Source organism: Thunnus maccoyii, chromosome 7, assembly GCF_910596095.1.
Source record: "Thunnus maccoyii chromosome 7, fThuMac1.1, whole genome shotgun sequence".
NCBI lineage: Eukaryota > Metazoa > Chordata > Actinopteri > Scombriformes > Scombridae > Thunnus > Thunnus maccoyii.
In genome coordinates, this window is record NC_056539.1 from 11,742,237 (window position 1) to 11,762,271 (window position 20,035).

The following is a 20,035-nucleotide window of genomic DNA, read 5'->3' on the forward strand; positions in this document are numbered from 1 at the left end:
GAAAATTCAGAATGGGGACTGTATATGTGCTTATTTTTTGTCAAGATTTATTAGAAATCGGAAGTGATAACTGAAGAAGACAACCTATAAGGTTTTCATATTGTGCTAGCATGGCTTTTGATGCCAAATGAACCATGACCCAAGGCAATTAATTAAGGCTGGAGGGGATTTAGATTAAAATTGGCTTATGTAAGAAAGAAAATAATGCAGTAAATTGTATTTGCAGATGTAATTTCATTATGTGCTTCATTAAAATAAGTGATCCATTTGAATTTTCATATACATAATGTATTATGTCATGCTGTACTGTATGCATGTGTATGGAATACCTGCTACTGGACAATCACTGGGCAAAAGTGGCTGTTCAGCTACACCTGCAGTCAAAGCTTACTGGCAATAAAAAAGCAGCACATAAGAAAAGTAAAAGAGTGAGAAAAATGTGAAATAAAAAGCAGGCAAAGTCAGTTAAAAACATCAAAGCAGGAGCAGCAGAAAGAGGGGATTTGAAAAAGATGGAGTGGATTTCTGGAAGCCAAATTAGAAATTAAACTGACAGTGGCAAAAATGTGTTCCTGAAAATAGGAATGAATGTCACTCTCTCCCACCAGTGTTATAGTTCTTACATAAATCTAAGTTTTTTCCTCTTTTGTAAAATATGCTCTCTGCTTTATATGGAGAGAAAATCCTCCTGCAGAGAGACAAAATTAATGATGTCCCACCATGACAGCCAGCGTGCGCTGTATTAAGGATATTGGGATTTGCCATGTCACCCCAGCCACTAGGGTCCAGCCACCATCCACCATCTCTAACCAACAGCCGTCATCTCTGACCCATATGTCACCTTACAGTGTGACAAAATGTAATTTTCCTGGACAGCAAGCCATCCTATCCCATGCGTGTGTCATCGACTGTTACAAGCAAGGTCATTGTCAATGACCCCGCCGTTCCCTCATACACGGTGTGTCCTTATAAATTGTTATTGTGCGGTCAAGACATTGACTCACAGACAGGAAGGTATCAGCACTCTAGATGATTAAAGATTAAAATACATACAGGATATACTGGAAGATCTTTGTCTCTACTACATGGTTTCTACACCTCGATGAACCTTGAACCTTGAAGTCTTTTCATATAATTCCATTGACTACTGATCACTTAATGAATGAAATTAATGAATTAATGAAAAAAAATGAAATAATGTCTTAGTGAGGTGTTAGTGAAGCCACTACGAGCACTCAGAACAGCTTTAATAATCCTTGTTACACTGCAGTGAGTCTCTGAACTCTAAACTACAGAAGGGATGAACCATTCACAAGATAAACTCTAACTGGTATTTTGATGATGGTGGTGGAGAGCACTTTCTAAGACATGGGTCCAAAATCTCCAAGAGATACTCAGTTGAGTTGACATTGTTGGTCAGTCTATTGGTCCACCACTTCAATCCAGACTGAAATATCTCAACAACAACTGAATGTATTTCCAAGAAATTTTGTACAGACATTCATGGTCCCCAGAGTGGAAACCTTGTAACTTTGATGATCCCCCAACAGAGTGTAAAATATTAACAACTACTGGATGGATTTCCATGAAATTTGCTACAGATCTTTAAAGGTACTTTGGTTTAAAACCTGCAACACTAATAACAATAACATCACACTCAGTTGTGCTTTGTGTAGTACTAAAAGTTGAATGTTAGCATGATAACGTGCTAAACTAAGATAGTGAACCTCGTAAATATTAGGTGCTAAACATCAGCATGTTGACATTGTCATTGTGAGCATGTTAGCATGCTGATGTTAGCTTTTTGCTTAATGCACCGCTGAGCCTAAATACAGCCTCACAGAGCCGCTGGTGTGGCTCTAGACTCTGAGTCTACATATTTAATTTGTTGACATAGCCAAAATCGGACTTTCCTATCTTGTTACATAACAGACTACATCAGACTACATCAGAAAATGCACAAAGTCCTGATGTATACCAATGATGTCATATAAAATACACGCACCATGGTAGAGAATTTTATCCATATTGTCCATATTATCTGTCAAAATGATCTAGTATGTGAAATGTTAAATGAATGTGAAAATCTCCAAAATGTCCACTTTATAGAGGCTGAGACAAATACAGCAGCATCATTTTCAGCATGACCATTTTTGAGATAAGGTGTTATCAACAAATATTAGAATTTTGCCATATTCACTTTTTTCTACCTTGTTAAAACAATGGAAAAGCTATGACAGCTGTAACTTCAAAGGCGGAAAAGTTATAACTCTGCTGATTAATGTAGACATTACAAAACCGCAGGTAGCTCTAGGCTGTAAACAACGACAACTTTGCTTGACAGCGTGCAATCAATTTCTTTTTCACAGCCAGACACTGGCCCTGTAAACATTGAAAGTGTTTATTACCCGAGGCTGTTAAACAACAAACAAAAATTATCTAACATCATATTTGGAAGATTTTAGTCTTGTCCTCAAAGTGTGGCGTTAGACAGCGGACTCTCTGCGTTGACCCTCTGCCTGAAATGTACCACTCATCCAAGTGACAGTTTATTCCACAGAGGGATGACTCATGCTGCTTAACACACACAAACACACACACTTGGAAGAAAGAGATAGAAGGGAGAGAGACCTTATGTTACATTTTTAAGCAGCTCCAACAAGGCCACATGGATTTGTTGCACTTCTCACACTATTGATCACTGACTTTAAACCAGCTTTTCGGTCTCTGGGTCCAATGGTCATGAAAGCTGATTCATTCATATTATTGCTGCTCTTATGATTGTTTTTAACCCAATGAGATCTTTTACATTAAGACTTGAGATTGTGTTTTTTTGCACCAGTCTTGCATTTTAGTAGTTTGGGGTGGTAGCAAGTCTTTCTGATGTAGTCTACAGGAAGTGAAAATCTCTCTACTAGTTTGGGGGTTATCTTGTTGGCCTATCGTTCTAAAACATGAGTCATGTGGCCACTTTTTCACCCTCAGGGTGTTGTGTATGTAAAGTGTAAGGGTGCATTTCATCTGTTTACAGGAAGGTGGTGATGCGTGAAACCACATAGAAAGTCCCATCTTCTGGGTGTAAATAAAACAAACCCAAAAGCCATTTGTGTACTGTGAAAAGGGAATAACAGCAAGATTTATTCCCAAACTGACACAGTACCATGCAATTCCATTTTACAGGAGAAACTATACAGTAGTTACAGCTGCTGCTATTTTCACTGGGAATTCAGGCATGAAATGTGTTATGGAACGTCATAATGAGTTGAGAGAAGTGGACATTCAGGCTGCATTTGATGTAGATAATCGTAACAGTGGTGAATATGTGTTGGTGTGAATCACCAGGGTTCAGTTTGACCTTCCAGTGAGCAGACACACAGCTCCGCTCCCTCTTCAACTCTTTTACAGTCACATAGTTACATATTTATCAATCCCAACATAAATAACAAACATCTCCCTCTCTTAAAATAGTAACTCTAGCACACAAATGCCCACTGGTTCCATTTAATTATTTACCTGTGTCTTTTTTTTTCTAGGTCTTCACAGATCATGGAAGAGTTGTTTCTTATATTTTTTTCATAAAAAACAAAACACGAAACAATAATTGACATGTTTCTTAAGCATTTAGTAAACCAAGACCACCAGAGAGAGAGAGAGACTGGCTGTGGTTAAGATGTACATTAGCAGCGTCTCTTTCTTCTCTAAACACAGTCGAGCGTGATGAATCCTCATGGGCTTTACAGAGCTGTCATGTTTCCTTTACAGCTTCATCGCAGTTTTCCTCCCATAGCAACAAGGTATAAATGGGTCACAGGATCTTCATGTTTGCATCTCAGTAACTGCGCACATGAAAGCTACAGTTGATTATGAGGCTATAATAAGACAGTCTGACAAAAAGTCATTTTGAGCTTCGCTATCTTAGTGAGGTCACCGTGATGCTGCAGGAATTGTGTGATTAGTTTTATCTCAGCTTGTTCAGTGAAACCATGACGCTGTGAATCTGCTGCCGAACTTCTAGAAACTTCTTCCTGCAACAATTGACAAAAGAGTTGCTGAACCCTGTTTTCATTGATTTATGCTTCTGTGTCTTCCTCTCTCCCAACATCACCACCATCTCTCACGCCTCTTTCCATCCTCTAGTACAAACAAGTGGAGCAGTATATGTCGTTCCACAAACTACCGGCTGACTTCCGACAGAAAATCCATGACTACTACGAGCACAGATACCAAGGCAAGATGTTTGATGAAGAGAGCATCCTTGAGGAGCTTAATGAGCCTCTGCGTGAGGTATGAAAACTCTCAAGCATCAACTTTAATGTGCTTATTCACCCAGAAACACACAAACTTCTTAACTCTCCACTAAGAAAGTGAATCAGCATAAATTCTTTATCATGTTCAGCCACAGGCTCTTGGTAAATAACAGTTCTTAATTTATTAACTTGCTTTGTAGTTAATGAAGTCTTCTATAATTAAGGCTCGCTATCTTTCTGCCAATTTTCACTGAAGAAAAACCTGATTTTTTTTTAAAGGAGCAGATGGTTTTAACAATATTTTAAAGTGGACTTCATGTTCCCATGCATTACAAAATTAGTTTTTTCCTGCTGCCAGCTGACACTGTTTACTGCAGTTTACAGTAAAAAAAAAGGTGTTGTCACTTCAAGGACAGCTCAGGATATGCTTCATATAATAGTAAATGAGGAGAAAAATACTCAAATGAGCAGCATCAGGGTCTCTTCAGGTAATTTAAAAAATAAACAAAAAAATATTAAACTACAGTGTTTGTTATGCAAGTGATGTTTGTAATGTCTGATTTTCAGCTACTTTAAAATATTCATATTAAAAACTATTTTTTTTCAGTAAAAAGCAATACAGAAGATCCCCAAAACAAAATAAAACTAAATCAACCACTCTCCAGAACTGACTGTTTTGATGTCTGAATTTATGCAGTGTAATTCTTGAGTAATGGTGCACTGCTGTATGTAATACAAAGTGAGACTTTTGCAATGTGTAACATGCATGCCCAACAATCTGACACATCCAATCCCTGATACAGCATTGTGATCATGCACTGTCTGATATCACCACTTAGGAAATTGTCAACTTCAACTGCCGTAAACTGGTGGCCTCCATGCCACTGTTTGCCAACGCCGATCCCAACTTTGTGACAGCTATGTTGACCAAACTGAGATTTGAAGTCTTCCAGCCTGGGGACTACATCATTAGAGAGGGCACCATTGGCAAGAAGATGTACTTCATCCAGCATGGTGTGGTCAGCGTCCTGACCAAAGGAAGTATAGGCATGAAGCTGATGGATGGCTCTTACTTTGGAGGTATGTCACCGTCTTCATCACCTCAGGATCATCAGTTTCTATTCAGTTTTATTCTGTTCTATTCTGTGCTTCCACGCAAGTGTTCTTCAAGTGCTCTTCAAATCCTGATAGAATCCACCACAGCAATATCACAGATTGTGTTTACTATTTAAATAAGATGTTTTCAACAAGTAGATAAAGAAATAAAACACCACCCTGACATTTTACTTGGACTTTTGTGCATTCTTGCTGTACTGTTATTTCCTGGTAGGGTTGGATACCGTTTACATTTGAATTGATACTGGTATTGGTACCTGGAATTCGATATCAGTACCCAAGGGTACCTTTTTTCAGTACTTTACGCTCTGCAACAACAAAGTAGCATTACTTTCTTATTGCAGAGAGACCATACGTAAACATATGGTCTAATCCATATGTTTATGTATGGTCTCTCTCAGACCGTAGGATTAGCATGCTAGGCTAACAGTCGATCAGCTGTGTGACTTTATATCTGTGCTGTGACATCTTTCAGAGCACATAAACACCATAAGCACACCTGTCACCTGCCCAGCACTTATTTTTATACAGTCTATGGGCTACACACAGCACGGCTATGCTAACGATGCTAGCCATGCTAACTAGCTGCTAGCCGTTGTGCAGGCTGGTAAAATTGATCTGTTGCATCTCTTTGTATCCGCGGGCTGGTGCTCCTGTCAGTGTTGGAGCCTACATGTGAGACACTTCGGTCAGTAAATGTGTGTTTTTAAAACTTATTTTGGGGCCGCTCAGGGCCACACTCACTCTCTCAAGGTACTGAATTTGGCACCGATTGATCTAACATGAATTGGCACTCTGTAGTACTGGCCTAATTCAGTCGGTATCCTTAAAAGTAGTGAATTTGGTACCCAACCCTATTGTCCTCCTACGGAGACTATCTTGAGTTTTCACAGCTAGCTAAACTCCTCTTCATACCATCTCTCCAAGGAACAGGCGGTAGTTGTTTTAGGCAGATTTAATATGAAGTGTGAAACTGAAAAAAGGTACAGTAAAAGTAAAGGTAAGTAAAATGATGGCAATACACTTCTGGTAGGAAAGCAGGTAAGCACAAAAGGTAAATATGATAAAACAAATACACAGATAGATGCGTGAGGTAAGTGTGCTATGGACAATTCAAGCCAACAACATGTGTAGTCACACGGTAACACAATATTAGTAAATTGTAACAAATTACAGAAAATGATTAATCAAAAACAAAAAGACTGAAATGATTACCAATAAACATACTGATAGTGCCACTTGAAGGTCTGCAAACAAAAGGATGGCTAAAAGATTATCTTCACACTTAAAACACAGGACCACTCTGCTTTCGCTTTGCTAAAGAGAGGGAACTTCCTAACACTCTTCTTCTATGCTACAAAGGAAGAACAGTTACTAAACTACATGCAATACCAAAAACAGCCATTAGATGGAAAGAAATTAAATTCTCAATTGAAAACAGTTCTAATATACTTTCCTTACAGCCACTTCTATCCCACTTTCCCAGGCTGTTGTCCCCCTGTGGCTGTTAAGAAACATGTGGTGCCACTGTTGCCACCCATAAACACTCACAAATGTGCACAAACACCCACACACACTTTTAGAATTTAGTGGCATCTAGTGAAACAGACTTGGCAGAAATGGAATATAATATCCATAAGTATGTTTTAATTAGTGTATAATCCCATGAAATTAAGAATCGTTACATGTTCATTACCTTAGAATGAGCCCTTTATATCTACATAGATAGATAGATATATTTATTGAGAGCAATATGACCTGTCAGACAGTAGGGGTTAGATCATCTACAGATAACTAAGTACTGTCTCTGGTCATTTCCATTTTCTGGCTATTTGAATGTCATGCCACATTTTTGTGCACATTTTAACTATGGCTGAATTGGCTTCATTACTGTATTAATACATCTGGAAAAAGAAAGGGCTTTGTACAATTTCTCATGACTATGGGTGCAGCAGAGTCTGCAGCTTAACCTTTGGCTATTTTTCGAAATTGCTGTCTGACAGAACAATACACCACTTGTCCAGCCACAGCCATCACTTTACTTAGCATTTGTTCATACAACAATTGCTCGATCTTAAATTGCGTGTGTTGAAAATATTGAAAACTACTGTAAGTTTTGTACAGCTGCATATTCACTGAGTGACTCGTGTTAATCTGATTAACTATGAATTTCTGTACTTGTCTGAAACTATAAGAATAGGGTAAGGGAAAGAGAGCATATGTGGAGGAGTTGCCCTGAAAATACATCAGAAAATAAAACTGTAAGTTTAAATTTTTGATATTATATACAGTACATGTCCTGTATTTCAGGAAGAGGAAACGGTGCAACCCAAATTAAAGGAAAAGGTGAAGGCAGTCAGGATTCTAAAGAGTGCTAGAAATATTTAAATCACTGCTACAATCCACCTCACTCATCAGGCATTTCTCTATATTTTTTATATTTAAGGATAACAGTAGGCCTTTCCACAAGGTACAAATGGTTGCCCAGTGGCTTGAACAGCTTATTAATGCAGCCCCAGTGGTTTCATCAGTATTATCTTTTCCCAGCACTTCCCACAGCTAATGATTCTAGCAGTGTGCAAATGGCTGTGTTATGCATAACCAGGAGGATCCCAAGTGACATTTTACAAAAGGACATCTGAGGAATTTAGTGGATTCTGCAGAGACTGTGTCCACTGGAGAATCTGTAATGCATAAATGTGAACCTTCATTTACATGACTGGACGGAAACTTATAAGAAAGAAAACTCGGAAAGTTACTGTTACTAAAGGATGTTTTTTTTCACTGATGTTTCAGCTATATTGACCAGACTATATATTCTGAATTACCTCCTTGTTCAATAGACAGACTGATGTTATGGTTGCATGTCATAAGAGCTTCATACAGTTCATCCTACCGCTTTCACTTCCATTACTGTAGCTGACCATGAACAATATAACCACTAACAGACAGTAAGCAGTGCAGCGTCTATCTGCGTAAGCTATTAATCATTAATCTTCCAAGGAAATAGACTGTAAATCCTTTATCAGATCAGCAGAAAACATGGACACACTCAAGGTCACTCTTGGTTAACCTCAGCATAGAAAGCCGTTGCACCCTGACTCATGGTGAATGTATGAGGGGGAATGTGACTGTACTGTATCTACGGTATGCATCTGGAAGAGGAAAATGTCTGTGTCCAGCTGAGGCCCCGATCCTGCCACTACTGCTAATCTTACTATTTTTTAGCACAGTAACATATGTTTTAATGACATTTGTAGGCTTCTGTTTACCTTGAAGCAATTTTTCCTTGACGGCGTCATGCTGCTGGAAGACACTACTGTCATGAACAGACAGGGACACTCCTCTACAGTGTAGCGCCCCTATGCGTGTTCTTAATGGAGTCTCCTCGTGTTTTGATATTTTTCTCCCTTTCCCACAGAGAGTCAGAGGAGGTCAACCTTTCAGGCAGGGAAAAAGGAGGGCATATGGTTGTCAAGACAACAAGTCAGCCCCAGCCCATAGAAGAAGAGAGCTAGAGAGAAGAAGATGCTAGGGGAAGGGAAGGGGAACAACTGAATGTAATGAAGCTTAGCTGCACATCTCCAAATATAGAGTGTGCTTCCTTTACACAGCTGTCAGTACTGTGCCAGTGCTGGAGGAAATACTCAGTGTTACTGTCAATGGGTCATACTGACTACACACAACCACTGCACGTATAAACCACTTTCATTCTGATCACACATTTGCTCAAAGCCAAGACAGATACAACCAAATATAGAAATGTTCAGATGACCGACACACACTGAAAGAGTGGGCCAAAGTATCAGACTTATTGCATATGCAGTATATACTTTATTTTTGACCATGGGGGTATGAATTACCCGATCAGTTTTGATGCATATGGACATTAACTAAGGCTATAAACCAAGATCTTCCGGTCAGTGGGTGCCTTCTTCTAACCATCTACAACCTAAGTTGAGAGTATTTTGTCTGTATTTTGTGCAGTTGCAGTGTGTAAATTTCTTTATTTATAATATCTGTCCTGTCCTCTGTCACTGTCTGACGCCCAGGAATCTGACAGTCTGCCATTGTTTGATTTGTCCGTCTCTTGTCTGGTCTCTCTTTCACTTTCCAGAGATCTGTCTGCTGACCCGTGGCAGACGGACGGCCAGTGTGCGAGCGGACACCTACTGCCGCCTCTACTCTCTCTCTGTGGACAATTTCAATGAGGTGCTGGAGGAGTACCCCATGATGAGGAGGGCCTTTGAGACAGTGGCCATTGACAGGTTGGACAGGATAGGTAAGACTACCACTTGGTTCAATAAAGAGGAGGATAACTCTACCAGTTGCCTTTATCTGATATTGTTTAACAAAGAATTACCATAGAACATGTTAGTGTCAGTTGGTGTGTTAAGGTCTTCAAACCTTTTTGGAGTTTATTAATGTAACATTGTTATTCTTATATCTTTATCAGCACCAAAGCTAGCTGTTAGTGGAGCATTTAGCAGTGACACAGCCAGATATTTCCCTCAGGTGTTGACAGAGATCAAAAACAGATCTAAAAGAGAGTAAATATTGGACTTACATTCACCAGGTGGCCAGAAACATGACTTCAAATGAATTTTAATGTTGCTCTGTAACTGCTGGATGTGTAAATAAGCTACTATTTGTTAGCAAGTTCATCATACCAACTTTAAAAGGTGATGATATGCCGATGTTATATTCACAACTTGTTTCCACTGCCCCCAAGTGGCCAAAAAAATCACTTAATGCAGGTTTAAAGTTATTTAACACTAGTCTACAATAACAAAATAAACTCTTACTTCAGAACAATACTCATGTTCAGATGTATTTTTTATTTGTATGAGCACATGCTTATCCAAACCATAAAACCATGGAACTTTGGTTTTAGTCTCTCTGCTCAGTCAACAAGCTACCTGTGAGCCCAGGTGGCTTTTGATTTTAAGATCTTTATTGTGTATGTAAAACCAAATACAAGATGTAACAAATTAATCTTTCCTACTTTGGACCAAAATTCACCCAGACTTAATTTATAAAATGTGTCTTTGAGATTTAGTCTTGGATAATTAGCATTACGCCTCATTGATAAAAGCCACAGGTATGGTGCCCTCATAAGCATATTAGTTATTCATAAGATGAAATCAAGCCTGAGGAAAATGTATTCATTCATTAACGTGATGTCTCTGTCACAACACTGCGCTATCTGACAGCTGTGATGTGCTGTATGAATGATCCTAACAGGGACGATGTGCGAGGAAGGGAGTTGAGGGTGAAAATGTATTCATGGCTGTGAATGATTTATTATGTAGTTTCTTGCGTATAAATGTGTCATGGAAATTGAATGCTTCCTGTGGATATCTGCCATTTTGGAAAACAGTTACTCAACGTATGTGACACGTAACATATCATGACAGAAATTGCTGTGCAGGATTGCTTCTCTGTATGCTTTCTAGATTCTTTTTTCAGATTTGTTAAAATGGTTGCTCAGCAGTGACTGTCTGAGCAACCTACAGTAGGTTTGAATGCAGAAACACACACACACAAACATGCACAGAGACTGCTTTCTTGGTTTTGGAGCTCCTTGTTAGCAAGTGAACAGAAACATGTTTTTTTTTTTTTTCACAACAGAAACAACTTTCCCCTCCCATCGTGGCCCCCAAGGTCACTGCGCTGCTGATGTCACATCCATCCCCCCCCCGACCCCCCACCTCCGTCACATGACCACCCACACTTCACATGTTTACAAAGGCCCTGCATCCGCCACTTCCCAGTTGTTGCCATAGCAGCCAGATTCCACACATGAGCAGCCTTCAGTCAGCTCACAATTTAGAGGCAGACTGACATGTCTGTTTCAAGACCTAACCACCAACCAAATATTCTCTCTGAACTCCATGTGTGCTTGATGAATATTAATCACTGATAATGTGTTCTGTCATTTGGCTTTGTCAAGCCTTGTTAAGAATATAAAATCTGAATACAGGCTCACAAATAACAACACAAGCTTTGATCCTTTTAAATGTAAAGAGTGAATATCCAAGTTCCACTATGTTTAAAAGATTTTTTTGTCGAGTATCTGTGACCAGGACTGCTTATTTAGGATCAGTTCAGCCTGACAGACCATAATTACACATACTACTGATGGAACCCTGCCTGCTACATCTGCTAGCCACACATTTTCATAAAAAATAGCCTCTGACCTGTGATCCATTCTTATAATGAGTGGAGCTAATCCCTTGTCCATTGTATTCAAACCCTCAATGCATCAAAGTGCGTTGTCTTGACTTTTAAAAAGAGGAGGCTGGAGGGTAACCTCATCCCAAATCCAAGTCCTTTAATGTTGGGTATCTGTTGATACTGAGTGAGAGTCAATGACACAACTGCCCAGTGCACACTCAAGCTACAACTTGAAAATGAGATATGATAAAACTTATTTCATCTTGAAAGAAAATGTTGTGCCTAAGATGCTTAGTATACTTCAAAAAAATTATATACTATACAGCAGCAGAAGATATGAAATCATATTGGGCACATTGTGATTATAGGTGTAGCCTATTAAATTTGGCACACCATATTTTTCACCAGCCACTTGATCCAAATACTGAAGCTTCTAGTTCAAAACTAGAAAATCACTGATATGATATGAATGAACGTTTAACTTGACGAGATAGCTAGAGAGAAGACCTATCTTCTGTTTGAGTTGGAACTACAGAAACATCACATGAAGTTGCAGAAAGCAAACAAACAGCCACTTTTTATTTTTGTCATCAAGTGACAGCTGATATGACCTGTCTGTGACGTTTTTCATTTTAACTGGCAAAAGCGACAGTCTGTGCTGGTAAAAAGTGAGAAGCTGCTTCCTGAATGTTTTGTCCACTGCTACTCTTTGAAACAAGAGATAAAAGTTTTGACAGCAGTATCGTTAGTGTCGGAGTTTAGTAAATCTGTGTATGTTGACAAACCTGGCTCACCGATGGACACTCGGAGCGTGGTACCAGGCAGAGGCCAACTCTACCTGTCTCTTGCTTCTTCAGGAGATTGTATGACCAGAACAAATCCCACCATATCTACAAGGAATACCTGGTGGCGCTCCTTGAGGAAGACCTTTCTCAACATTACCTCACAAGCTTTTCTAGGCTGCAGCACAACTTTTGGGAATTGCTCTGCTAGCTCCTTCCAAACCCTGACAGAGGACCTCGTCACCAAGCCTAGACTACCACAGTGTGTATGTTTCCCGTCCACAGATGGAACCCACGCAACATGCAAGGAGGACACATAAGTCACTATAGTCAAGGCCTGCCTCCTCCATCTTACTCATTCTGGAGGCTGACTGCATTCGAGGGCGAGTTCATGACCAGCCTTTTTGACCTCTTTGTTTTCGTGGGTATTAATCAGGCTGTTATGCTGACTAACAACCAAGCTTTCATGCCAGCTCTCTAGACCACCTGTTGCATCGGAGAACTAAGCTAACTGCCAGTGAGAGTGGAGCTATATTCGCTACTCAAATTGCCCACAGCACACCCTCTTAGTCCCCAAGGTACAACAGATGGTGGATCATCTGGATGTAGCTAAGAAGGCCAGCAAGCAGCTGCATTTTTTTGGTTCCAAGACCAAATTGGATGAAAAGGCATCCCTCAAGGAAAAATCTTTTCTTCTCCTACTACATCATCTGATCCTCAGCCTGTTTCAGTTGTGGAGGGGTTATATGTATCTAACACTGTGAAGCACCCCACCTAGTTTGGACTCCTTTTCTCCATAACTGAATAAATGAAACAGCTGACATATTGAGGATTTTTCTGCGTCAACTTGCCATCAGTTGCCTCTCTTCACAAAACAATCGATTTACTGATTTGAAAGAATCAGTCGCCAAAACTTTCTCACTCCTTGTCAAGGTGAGAGATGTTCTCCTCCTCCATCACCGTCCTTGATCATTGCATCAGAGAGGAGGAACTTGTCAATTCAACTTTCAGCAGGTTCCAGTCACAACAGTCTGTAGCATCTTACTCATATGACAGTGCTGAGACCCCGGTGAGTTTGAATCTGACCACTTTGTGATGCACACACTGCTTTTTCCACTGCCATAGCCTTGGCCAGTGAGATCAGATGTGATGATCTGCTCACACACTTCGCTGCTGTGACGTCTGTATCTCCCTCTATGTGAAATGTGTTAACGCTGCTATTCTAAGAGGCTTCATCGGTTTTACTTACTGGTGGAAAGTCACTGTCATTTAATTCCCTGTGAGTCATTCACAGCTGGATGTCACATGAGAGTTGTTAATGTGAAGTAGCCTTCATGTGAGTCATCAGAGTCATCTGAATTAAGGTGTGAACTGGTGGGAAAGGGAAGTGATGTCAGGATGGCAAAGACTGCTGAGTCTTGATTGGAGGTTGTTTTTTTTTTTTGGCGTCTCTCTTGTCCAGAAGTTGTTGCACCTCCTTGATACTGCAAGTTTGTGCATTCCTTGTTGCAACAGAATACTTACATTACATTGCTCTGCTAAGTGTTTGAAGACAATGAAAAGCCCAAACCCTATATGCAAGAGGTTTGGGGATTGTGATGTACATACATGGAAGTGTAGGCCCACATGATGCTGGTAATCTGGTACATCACGAGCCTGGGTTTATCCTTCAACAATAAAAAATGCATGTTAAGTCACGGTTAAGTCAGCAGATACAACCACTGCTCAAGCATGTGGTTCAAGCAAGCTAGTTCATACATAGACATAGAAGCACAGATAAACAAATGCTTTGGCAATAGACATGCTCTCCCTCACAACATCTGCACTGAGGTGACTCTGCAAAAACACTCGCTGCCTGTCCCCACAACAGGGAATCAATGCAAGACATATGACCATTGCCCTCTGTATGTGTGTATGTGTTTGTCAGTGATGAAGTTTGTGTGTGCAGAAAAAGATGTTCTATATATGGGCTACTGTACTGTACTGGCCTGTAATAGAATAAAAGATAAAGGTAAATGATAGGGCATTATGTCTATTTTTAGTAAAAACTGTAAACCTGTTTTTAGTACCATTAGCGTGCACCTCAGCTACTTTCTATCCCCTTGTCACTGCAGGCAAGAAGAACTCAATCCTGATGCACAAAGTTCAACATGATCTGAACTCGGGTGTTTTCAACAACCGGGAGAATGAGATGATCCAGGAGATAGTTAAATATGATCGGGAGATGGTTCAACAGGTGGATGTACCACGGCCGCGGGCCATGTCCATGACACCCCCTCTACACGGTGGGATTTTTACTCCTTCAGGTTCCTCTGCCCAGCCCCAGAATTCAGCTATTGCCACCCTGCAGCAGGCTGTAGCCATGAACTTTTGTGCCCCCATGCAAGGGAACTCAGTAGGAGCAGGGAACCTGCAGTCCCCCAGGATGGTGAGGAGATTCCAGGTAATGCAAAATGTATCCAGCCCTGTCTCAGCCTCTCCACTGCAGTCTCAGCTCCTTGTTTCTGGTGCCTTTGCTCCGGTCCTGTCCAGCCCCCCTGTCCAGAGCCCACTTGCAATTGGAGGACGATCATTCCAGTATGGATCCAGTGCCCTGGCTGGTCCCACCTCAGGCTCCCAGCTTTCTCTAATCCAGCAGCACATAGCCAGCCCTGCACACCGGCCCAGCACACATAAGAGCACCCATTCCTTGCAAATGGGGAGTCTGAGCCAAGACGCCAGGGCACTGTCAGCCTCTCAGCCCTCACTGCCTCACGAGGGGTTGCAACCAGGAGCCCCTAGTTCGCCCCAGTCACAACAAGTCTCCTCCACTTCCATTGGACCCCCCCAGACCCCATCAGGTCACACAGGTGTCCGTAGCGCTATACCACACAGGGTGGTATTACCCCACCAGATGTCTGTGGGAGCCTTCCCTGTAGCATCCCTGCCCAGTTCTGTGCAGGGACTGGGGGCTAGTGCAGGGGTTGCAGTAGGGGGTGTGGGAACAGGTCCAGGGGACTCGGGATTACCCAAGAAAGACTCCATAGTGAGCCTTCCTGAGACAGACCACATCAAAGTCAGATCCAGGCTATCCTCAAACTTGTGATCTTAATTAAACTCTTCCGGAGGAGTGAATCAATGAGGGGCTTGACTGCAGGAACATGGGGGGATTTCTGTTCTCCCTCTTACAGTTCTTCAATTCTCTCTACCCACTTCAGTTTGACTATCCGAATGTATGAGTGATTAGCAGCAGGGAAAATCTGAGGGGAGACTGTTTTAACATAACAAAGTCTGTATGGTGACTTTTGAATCTCCACCATTGAGATGTTTCTACTCACAGACATAGTAGATGCACAGAACAGTAGTGGTAAAGTAGCATCTTCCCATCCTCCTTTATTTACTGTATTTCACAACATAGTCAACAATATATGGGCGTATCTGCTTCACTATCCTCTCATTCACCTCATTTAAAGCAAACATTGGGTCGGATGGGACTAAAAGAAAATCAGGGACCTGCTTCAGATATCAGAAGTTGGCACTTTAATGGGGTTTAACTACTGTATCTACCACATTTTGTCATTAGACTGGCTGATCTCTTCACAAAGGCATAGTAATTGTGGTTTTGTAAAAAGTCATAAAAACACTAAAATGCTGTGTTTTTATTGTGTTTTTCTTGTGTTTCGTAAGTATCCCTTCAAACAAATCTACAGATCAAATGAGTATAAGCACAAATTTGGATTATATTAAATAAGTATAATATAATATTTTAAGCCATATTTCCCCCAGACTATTGATATGGATGGATGAATGAGTATATTTATAAATCAAAATAGCATTTTCATAATCTGGTTAGCCTCTTTTGCAAGTCTTCCCTGCCTCTGATAGTCTTCATAGATAAATATGTGAGTCCCTAGGATTTTCAGATCACTGACAATGAATATCTATAATACTGAAATTACAGCTGTGGGACAAATTGTCTTGTTGCAGCCACGACATCGATTTCTGCAGGAAATGTCTGCATGTTTGTTCAATTTAAAGCTGCATTAATCAATATTTTTTATATTAACAGTGAATCAAATGACCAAGTATAATGTGAAGACTGTTGCTCGTAGTGATGAACTTGCAGAGAACGGACACTCAACGCTTTAAAGCCCACAAATTTATTGTACACATTAGTCCTATTTTTGACATTAAACCTGTTTCCTCAACAGGAAGCTGTTTTCAACAAAAAAGTTTAAAGCTCCTGTAAACCTACTATGCGTAACATGCCCAGTAACAACAGCAGACAAGCTGACAAGCCAGATATGTTTTTTAGGAGTTGGTGCAGACCAAACCAGAGTTAAAAGGCCAGTGAATATTGGAGTTACATCCGTCAGGTGAAAAAAAGATACTCCAATGGGATGATAATGTTGCTTGTGTCTGCTGTAAATGCTAAGACAGTTAACCTAACTTAATATGGCGATAATATGACAGGGCTGTGTGTCTGTCCCCTTGTTTTAGAGTTCTTCTGCCCCCAAGTGGCCAAAAATTGATTAATGCAGCTTTAATATTCTTGAGTAAACAAGATCCAGTAAAAAAATACACCTGATAAAATAACACTCTCTTGACAGCAGAATTTATTTCTGAAGATGAATTTAGTAATTGGTTTATGGACTGTAGTCATGTGAGTAGTAATATTGAACACTTTGTGAAAGTATTCTATTGTATCTTAGAAATGATAATGCACTGCCAGTTAATTACAATGAATTTTTATACGAGTCAAAATGTTAAACCATTGAAACCCACATCATCAAAATGTAAATCCATTGTTTTGTAACCCTGAATTTCTCAGTGGCAGTTTGGGCAATGTGTCACTATGCCAAAGTCAGGTCATACAGATAATGAAACTCCTGCAAAGCTCCAGCCAACTGTAAACACTACAGTTTTGATCAACAGCCAAGGACAGTGCAGATTCTTTGCAAGCTGTATATTGCAGTGTGCCTCTGTTGTTAATGCCTCAATAAGAGTTCATCTGATGCCACTGATTTGTGTCCAAAAGCATTAGGAAGGGAACCTCTTCTCCCTTTTTGACCTGGCATTCTACTCACCTCATCTCACTAATGCCTGAACCATTACTGAGTAATGAGGGTGGAAATTGGAATCCCTGGGGTCTGTTTGGGACTGTTATTCTTCTTTGACTGGATTTCATTATACAGTGCCAATAATGAGTTCCTTTCCTTGATCATTTTGCATTTTCATTTTGTTTAGTTTCAGTTCCTGCATTGTTATCCACCTTGAGATTTCTGACTGGGACAAAGTTGAAGGTTTATAAGTATTTTTATACAGTGTTTTTGAGGTCTGTTGTGTTTTATGCCCAAATTATGCCCTGTGGAACCTATTTGGATGCTCAAAAATAATTAATATGAGAATAGTGTTTTGCTGAACTTCACATTGTGTTTCCTGTCTGGGAGGCATTGTCTTAGGACAGGAATACATGTAGTGACAAAACTAGTTTTTAGACATTTTTACTTAATTGGAAAGCACACAGTGGAGAAAGACAGACGAAAGGAGAAATAAGTGTGATAGAGTGTATACTTCAAAAAGAGAGTCACTAGCTGAACTGAAATTGCAATTAAATATTAGTAATTCAAGCTCAATATTTCAAAATCAACCTCACAATTTTAACGAGGAATCAAACCAAAGTTCCAGTTTTTTGTATGCAAATATTACAAAATGTTTGGAGATGAATGTCAGGACACAGACTGACACATTCAAAAATAAACATACAAATTGGAGAATAATTCACAACACACATTTTAGTCATAATTTCATATTGTCTGAAAGGGAAGTTTAGCAAACAAAGCAATAACAATTTGAAAGTCACTTTATGCAGAAATTGTTTTGATGTGTGCTTGAGGTGTTAATGGAGATGCAATATTTCACATCATAGATTGATTTCCCAACTCTACTTAAGAATTTGTTTAAAGTCTGTTTTCGGAAGAACTTGAGCAGGTGTTCAGATTCAAATCACACCCTTCAGTGAAAATAACTCGATTGACATGGTTGTTATTTCCATGTGTAAACATAATGTGCATCATGTAAACCAGACTATTTATTTATTTAGCCTAGTTTGCTGTAATTGTAGACAATTTAAAAAAAAAAAAAGAAAATGTTTGAAAATGGAATATCTTTTTAATCTTTGACAAAATGCATATTATCATCTGGAATTAACTGATATTACTTGAACATAGTAATTAAAACAAAACAAAACCATTTGCATTGCAGAAGATGTATCACTTTTTCTACAGTCCCTCACAGTACCACCCACAGTGTGTGTATAATCCTGTGCCAGTTGCTGTGAGGTGTGCATGTTTTTTTATATTGTATATGTGTTTTGTTTTTGTTTTTTTTAAAATTCTGACACCTCAGTCCACTTGCAAATCCTGGCTGTTTGACCAATTCTGCTTTAAGATTTATTTTTCCTTCTATGCTGATACTGCTGCCATCTAAGCATGTTGCCCAGAACTCTGTGAATGCACTTTTCCTTCTTTCTGCAACTTTACAAACATGTTTAGTGTTATGTAAATGTTACAACAACTCAGCTGTTCAACTTTTTCAGTATATCCTGCAGGCTTCGGTAAGGGTGGCATCTGTGCCACATACACGGCAGCAACAACCTTAACAGAAGCATCTGGATTTGCCAACTGGTGTGCTTTCAAAATGCTTTTTTTTAAAAAAAGACTCTCTTCATATATCCTGTTGTTGTCTTTCCTGCCGTCTGTTTTCCATTCCAGTTTTTATTCAAATGTGTCTTTGGGTTCATAAATGGAAGTAAAGCAAGGAGATTCAGAGTGTTTAAAATGTTTACCCACAAGGGCTGTTCATTTGAGGATGTGCTTTTGTTTCTTGCCACACAAGTACATTCATGCTTATGAATTCAGATTATTTCTGTTATTGTTAACAACAGCTGCACCAACACAACAATAACATATATAACACCTTTTCCTTAATAATTCTGTTTTTCATTTACACATGTTTCTGTATTGTACAGAATATAATACAATATCAAACAGCAATCATTCAGATTTTTTTTTTTTTTTAATTGTCTTTACATTCCTGTTTTTGGTTGTTGTTTTTTTTTCAACTTGATCCTTGCCTGCTTTTGTTTTTGTTTTCAGATCCCAGACCTGTTAGTGTGAGTAATGGCATGCAACTAAACAGTGACTGAGTACAAAACCAATACTAATACCAAAACCAATCAATACCTAAACAGACACAATGTCAGCTAGCTACTGTAATGCACACTGAAATCTTCACCAATAACTATGAATTCCTTTGGGGCAAACATGCGATCTCAGTCTGTGAAACCAAACGCTAAAGTTGTAGTACAAATGATGCTGTGTCAGGGACCTGATTTTCTTTTATTGAGCCACTCTACAGTTGTCACATCCCATAACATGTACTGTGCATACCTAGTGCCTAGCATATACTGTAGTCTCCACATACATGTACTATATTCTTTGTGTGTGTGTGTGTGGCTGTAAAAAAAAGCAAGCTCCCCACTGTGGAAACATCATTGTCAGTTATATCCCACTGCAATACATGTAAAAAGGAAAACAAATAAATTGTATTTGAATACATTGTGATTCCACTGCTTCATGTTTAGGAAATTCATTTTGGGTCAGCATGCTGGAGAAGCACAATGAACAAGTCATTTTGCATATTTTTAATAGAAGCAGAACTTCTTAATGCAAT

General features: G+C 39.6%; 1 protein-coding gene across 1 annotated transcript in view; it reads left to right on the forward strand.

Annotated features, from left to right (window-relative positions):
• hcn2b (hyperpolarization activated cyclic nucleotide-gated potassium channel 2b) overlaps positions 1-16,440 on the forward strand; it is a 40,376-nt gene extending 23,936 nt beyond the window's left edge. Inside the window, exons 6-9 of the mRNA XM_042417615.1 lie at positions 4,138-4,284; positions 5,087-5,327; positions 9,481-9,645; positions 14,437-16,440. Of these exons, the coding sequence (XP_042273549.1) occupies positions 4,138-4,284; positions 5,087-5,327; positions 9,481-9,645; positions 14,437-15,407 (1,524 nt within the window). The 3' untranslated portion in view covers positions 15,408-16,440. The remainder of the gene's footprint in view (positions 1-4,137; positions 4,285-5,086; positions 5,328-9,480; positions 9,646-14,436) is intronic.
• The last annotated feature ends 3,595 nt before the right edge of the window (positions 16,441-20,035 follow it).